The sequence below is a fragment of the Charadrius vociferus genome, unplaced genomic scaffold, assembly GCF_000708025.1.
Source record: "Charadrius vociferus isolate BGI_N301 unplaced genomic scaffold, ASM70802v2 scaffold161, whole genome shotgun sequence".
Lineage (NCBI taxonomy): Eukaryota > Metazoa > Chordata > Aves > Charadriiformes > Charadriidae > Charadrius > Charadrius vociferus.
In genome coordinates this window covers 3,067,688-3,074,477 of record NW_009646928.1, presented here as the reverse complement: position 1 = coordinate 3,074,477, position 6,790 = coordinate 3,067,688, and the positions used below count along the sequence as shown (strand labels likewise).

Here is a 6,790-nt window from a genome sequence, read left to right as displayed (position 1 = left end):
TTAGTAATAATCTTTTACTATAATATAAATTTAAATGCTTTTTAGAAAACAGCAACATCCCTTCAGCGTGGTGAAAGCCGAAATAATCCCAAAGTAGGCTACTGGAATGAAAGCAGTTGAAAGATAAATTATTTGGTATCATTTCAAAGCCCTATCGGGGGGGGGGAAGACATACACAGTAAAACAATAAACCAAATTTGACATTGTACCTTTAAGAAGACAAGCAAGAAGTGATCAGTAAAGAAACTACTTGTTCTAGTGGGTACATACTGTCGTTGAGATCACCCCACTCACTAGGTAACTGTCTTCAAAAGATTACATTCTAGAACTGTGACTGTGGTTTTATACTTTTAGATAGGAAATGAGAGATCTTATTTTTGCTTAAGTGTAAACATTATGCACCAGAAAGCCTTCCAAAATTTCTGCCATGTATTCTCCTGATCCCTGTTTAATGCCCTTTTTGAAATGAATGGCTTTAAATGTTAAATTATAAAGTGCTCGAGATTTTTCTATTACATGTATAAATCTCTCTTATATTGTCGTATTTTACTTTACTTGGAATTTCTCCCTACAATATTAATAATGAAAGATAACAAGTGTGTGTAGCTAGTACCAGCATTTTGTCTTGTTGGGTTTTGGGGTTTTTTGCATATTCTTGTTAATGTAGGCTTTCGAGGAGATGAGTAAAATGAAATACCCCTCCTACTACTTTTACCCTGATGTGCCTTTGTTCTTTTTTCCTTCAAGTGCTCTGCATATGACTAAAAATTATTCTTAGTCCTATTTTTTCCCTGTCCCCCCCACTTTTTTTTTGAGCGCTGCTTCTGTATAAACCACACATACAAATTTAATGCATTGGAAATAAAAAATGTAGCTACAAAAGAACAGGCACAGTTTAAATACAGACATTATTAGAAAACATTCCGTGCAAATTGGTTTCAAAATGAAGATTTTTATCTTGAGGAAAATAGTACTATTTGATCACAAGTCTTGTACTGTGAATAAAAAAAGATTAATTTGTACACATCAATACAAAGCCTGGCAGAGGAATCACTTCAATTAAATGAACAATTCCCCATTTAAGGTGTACTTTTGAATGAGTCATGATTTAAAAAGGGCATTGTTTATTCATTTTAAGCCTACAGAAAAAAAAAAGGGAAAAAAGATTAAAATTTCTTTTTATTTGCCAAAGATTAAATAAAATGGGGTTTGCCTTTTGGCTGTCAATGCCAAATAAAAACACTCATCAATTTTTGCAAAACACTCATCAATTTTTGCTGCTGGGACCTCCAATGTCACCAGGATATGGGGCACCACCATACAGTGAAAATGTAACATTTAGTCCTATTAAAAAATAACATTAACAAGTTTATTATGGCTCTTTTTTTTTTTAATGTGGCTCAGCAACTAAACCAATTCCAGTTTAATCTTTAATTACTACACACTGTTCATGCTTTGTTTTTAAAAATACGTATGCATTTTTATGTATGCATACTGTGTCCAGCTTTGGAGCCCTCAACATAGGAAAGACATGGACCTGTTGGAGCGGGTCCAGAGGAGGGCCACAAAGACGACCAGAGGGCTGGAGCACCTCTTCTATGAAGACAGGCTGAGAGAGTTGGGGTTGTTCAGCCTGGAGAAGAGGAGGCTCCGGGGAGGCCTTGTTGCGGCCTTCCAGTACCCAAAGTGGGTCTACCGGAGAGCTGGGGAGGGAGGTTTTATAGGGACATGCAGTGATAGGACGAGGGGGAATGGCTTTAAACCGGAAGAAGGTAGATTTAGATTAGATATTAGGAAGAAATTTTTCACTATGAGGGTGGTAAGGCACTGGAACAGGTTGCCCAGAGAAGTTGTGGAAGCTCCATCTGTGGAGGGGTTCAAGGCCAGGCTGGATGGGGCTTTGAGCAACCTGGTCTAGTGGGAGGTGTGCCTGCCCATGGCAGGGAGGTTGGAACTAGATCATCTTCAGGGTCCCTTTCAACCTAAACCATCCTATGATTCTATGATTTTTCATAACATAATGCATAATTATTAACATATATGGAATATTATTAAATACTAGTTATGAGACATAAAAATTAACAGACCAGAACTATTTCTGCAGAATGTGCAATTTGCATAAAGGCAATTGTTCTTCAAAACAAAAACAAATAGAAAATTCCCCCAAACCTCAAACCACAATCTGATCTAAAATCATTATTATTAAATTATAGAAATGCCTGGATAAAGATGCCATGATTACATTGCAAACTGTTTACAAATCCTCTTCTTCCTTCAATCATTCAAAAAGACCTAAGATAGTATCTTGCGTTTCCTGTGCCAGCATTGATATTCAACATAAAATACAATGATTCAGCTGCTAGGCTAGTCACATATTTTTTTCTTGGTTTTCTAAATACCTCAGTAAGAACATCAAAAGATGCACAGATGGGAATCATAGTCAGATGACTAAGATGATCTTGCATCAGTAAAATCCAGAGATGCAGCTCTTTTTATGAGAATATGATCCTTTGAGTGATAACTGCACAATTTTAGCTGATAAATTCTGAAACATCAAGAAAATGCAAGAAGAGTGGGGTAGGTTGGGGAGTTACATTTACTGTTGCATCCAGTGTTAAATGTGAAGCAATTCCTTGGACGTATGCATGTACATCCCTGAGAGTTAGAGTGATCTATAGATCATGAGATTAATGGGCAATCTGGCGACTAAAAGTCCAAAAAGCATCTAAATGACCTGGAAGCCTAAATTATATTTTCAGAAGCCAGTCATTGCTTGACTGTTTATCTAATTTATTTTGTTAATGAAACAGGCAAACACCCTATCTCTTTGTCAGATAAGATGATATACCCTGAAGCCAGGACGGCAAGAAATGTTGTCAGAAAGACTTACGAGTTGTTTTCTTGTTCAGAGCCATGGTCAGGAAGGCTTTAAGTTTTATTATTATCAAAGCAATTCAACCTTCATCTTTAAGGATATTATAATATAACTGAATGACTTTAAAAATGCCTATATTTTGTGGCAGCAAACTATTTTTCAGAAAAAACTTTAAAGAAACAACACACTTGGTAACCATGCTGAAAAGCAACATGGAAGACTTTTTTCCCCGTGGAGCACTGCCTTTTAGCCTTTAGAATTTTGTCATTGTTACAGATATGGATCAGGTCCTCAGTTTAGTTGAGAAACCTTAAGAAAACAGCTTTAAAACTTCTCCCCTCCCCAAACAATCCAACACAGCACCTTTAGTACAGCTTTTTCAAGGTGGACATGCAGAAGAAGGTATACACATCAACTGCCAGCTAGACCTGAAACAATACATTTCTAACTGATGTTGGCAGCAAAACCTCTGAGCTGTCACATCCACAGAGGAAAAGCTAAAGATACAGGAGAAAAGAACTGTTCTAGTCTCATTTTTTAAATAGGGGTGTGTAATTACACACCAAAATTACACACCAAAACATACTCAAACCACTTCATTGATGAGTAAAATCCTTGAGAAGTATCAGTTCTGATAGAGATGTCAGAGGGAGGGGAAAAAAAACACAACAGAACAGAAATAACTGTCATTTTTGCTCAAGAACCTAGTTCATTGAACTTACTGGATGAAAACATTTTGACATTTGACTGACCTCCAACTACAGAGCTAACAACTTCTTCCATCTCCAATCACTAAACCTACTTGTAGAATCTCTGTTATAAAGAAATAAAATAGCCTATATCAGGAAGAGTATGTGCAGCTTATGTTACATTTCCAGACAGAAAAGTATTCTGGAAACAATGAACTTCATACAGTAATTACTTCTGCTTGGCACCTAGAAGCTTATCTAACCAACATTTGACAATTAATCCCAATGCTCTCCTGTAAAGCTTAGTTGATCTGTTTTATCATCATCATACACTACCAAAACTCAGAACACCTTAGACAAAACAGATGCAAGTGGCAATCATGGACACAAAGTGAAAAATTCTTCAAGATAATGGTAACACAGTAGGTATAACTATGAATTAGCTGTGGTTATTTTAAAAATACACACATATTAATATTTTTCAATATTTCAAATCAAGGGGATTGGGGAAGATGAGGAGTGGACTTTACTGTCAGCCAGACTTGTTTATTAAGTGAATGCTTAATGCTATTCTGTTCTACCGAGTGACTAAACATGCCTTCTTGGGGCTTTGTTATTAGTCTTGTTATTAGTCAACAAAAAAGTTGTGCAGATTTGAAACAATAGAATATTTCACAACTTTTCAAACTCAGCAAATCTAAAACTTTCAACCATTTTTCCTTCTCATGCATTATCACCAGGAATGATGCAGATCTCCCTTTGGGCACACAGAAACTTCAGTAAAACCACTGCAGAGCACTGATTACCAAAGGGAAAAGAAAAACAAAATAAAAATTATTTTGATTTAGTCTGACTCCCTTAGAGACCACACAGTTAACATTGGTTAAAAAGCAACAGTAGATAAAAACAAACAAGCAAATCCCACCAGATATGATTTTAACCACATGTACAGAGATGTTGAGTAAGAAGAGCCTGTTCTTACACCACCTTCCAGGTAGCCTGTTAAAAAGAGCTGAGCAAAGAGGAAATACTTTATATAATGGTAGAGGGAGGGAAAGAGGGCAGGGGGAAGATAAAACTACTCATTTACTGAAAACATTTACTTGCATCACCATACATAAGCAACAGAACTTGAAGGTACATTATTTGGGATAAAATAATGTATGTAGGTACTATATAACCACTTCTAAAAGTAAGAAAGCAGACAAACAATTATTAGGGACAAGCAGAGAGCTAAAAGTCCTTGCGAGTTTAAAATGAAAATATTACTACTTAATTTCCTAACTTGGTAATCATTGAGAATTGTTTCTCGGCCACTGTTCTCAATCTGGATATTCCTGTTGGAATCATTTGCTATATAAACCATTTTTGCAGTATCTGACAAAACTACAGGTTTTATAATTGTATTTTTATTCTTTTATTTTCAAGAAGCAAGCATACCATTCCTATAACAAAGGGAAAACGATCTCCAATTGAGACTGAATTGCAACTTCAGTGCTTGTTGGCATATGCAACTATTGATCTCGAAAGACAGTAGAAGCAAAGGCGCCTTTCTCCTCAGTACCGAGAGAATCAACTACATTACTTAACAAGTTTTTAAGCTAATGAAGACAGTTTGAAAAAAATGCAACTAAAGATAAAAATTTTCATGGTTATTTGTTCTACTGTTCCTTGTTTGTAACACTAAAGGCACACTCAGAAACAGTGTAATTAATATTGACTAAAATAATTTGAATAGAAATTAAGAAGATACCAATCACTCAGGACAAATTTCTTAAATATTGCATAACATAAAGAGGCAAACTCACAAATAATTCTTGAGGCAACAATCCTGTAAATACTTTTACATTTGTTTAACTTTACAGACAAGTTATCTTCCCACATATCAATCAGAGTTTGTAGGATAAGGGATTTAAATACGTAAGTATTCTGTGCAATCCTTTACTTTTTTCCCCTATTTTTCACTTTTTTCCATGAGGTAATTCACGTCTTTTCCTGTTATTTATACAACAGAATACAACATAAACCTGATTTACTAAATTAATCTATTCACAAGTTTAACATCAAGAGGAAGCCATCAATGGTAAACATAGCTCGGAAACAAGGCTTCCTAGTTAACCTGGGCACCCTCTGCTGGCTGGTGCTTACATAGGAAGAAGAAAAAAAAAAAGGGGGAAAAAAAAAAAAGCTGTGTTGACTTTATGTATACATATACATTCACGGTGAATGTACATCTAAGTCTCCAAATATATCTTTCAATCACTTAAGTTGTTTTTCAACCCTATTTTCTACAAAATATGAGCATGTACCTCTATCGCCTAACAAAAGACTATTTGTCTCAACACAAACCATGGTTTTCTCTTATTAACGATGTAGGTAGAGCTACACGTGTTTTACTACTATCTATAATTTACATTGAAGAACCTCGTTCCTTTACACCCCTGCAAGACTCTGGATATCCATATGGATTTTGCTTAGGTGAAACCTGCCCTGTCAACTCTGAAGTCACTGGCAATATCGCAGATCCACCAGACAGTAGGTAGAGCAAAACCTGCTCTTCAGAGGGGCAACTGCAACCAAGGTGTTAGTGTGTTTAGCTCACTTCATCCAAATAACCGCAGAGCACCACAAAAAAATCACAGGAATCTGTCTTTTGTTACACTATCAGTGAAGATTAAAGATTCTACTCAGAGATCCCGAAGAACAGACAGGGAAACACAGAAGATCAGCAGCTTCCACATTACTCCATTTGGGTGCCTGGCCTCTGGCAAGAAAGGGAAACGAGTTTTTCCACAGACTTCAGCTGCTCCGCTGGGAAGTAGCTGTTGATTATGGTGACAACCTTTGGGACATAGCTCTAAAAATATAAAAATGAAGTGTCACACATCTCAAGAAGTTGCCGTTGACCCTGGAGTTGTTTTAAACGAACAAATCCTTTAAAATCCGTCCCCACAAGCCCGGGTACACCCCATCCAACACAGCAGTATCCAAAACCACCCGTGGCGGTGGCGGACAGCCCCTCGCAAGTGTCATCCCGCGGGGAACGCCCCCCGCTCTCCGCCAAAGGAGAGGCAAGTTCCCACTTTCCCTTAACTGAACTATCGCTAACAAAACCTTCCTGCCTTTATTTTAAAAAATAAGGATTAAAATGCTTCCGTTTACACGCCAGCGCGTTACTGCGTTTACTCCGGCCCCTCACGGGCAGCGCAGCCGGGCCTGGGGCAGA

At 37.0% G+C, this 6,790-nt stretch overlaps 1 protein-coding gene across 1 annotated transcript in view; it reads left to right on the top strand.

Annotated features, from left to right (window-relative positions):
- Positions 1–5,867: 5,867 nt before the first annotated feature.
- The window catches only part of DCAF17 (DDB1 and CUL4 associated factor 17), a 19,773-nt gene continuing 18,850 nt past the window's right edge, over positions 5,868–6,790 (top strand). Inside the window, exons 1-2 of the mRNA XM_009894641.1 lie at positions 5,868–6,103; positions 6,521–6,635. Of these exons, the coding sequence (XP_009892943.1) occupies positions 5,868–6,103; positions 6,521–6,635 (351 nt within the window). The remainder of the gene's footprint in view (positions 6,104–6,520; positions 6,636–6,790) is intronic.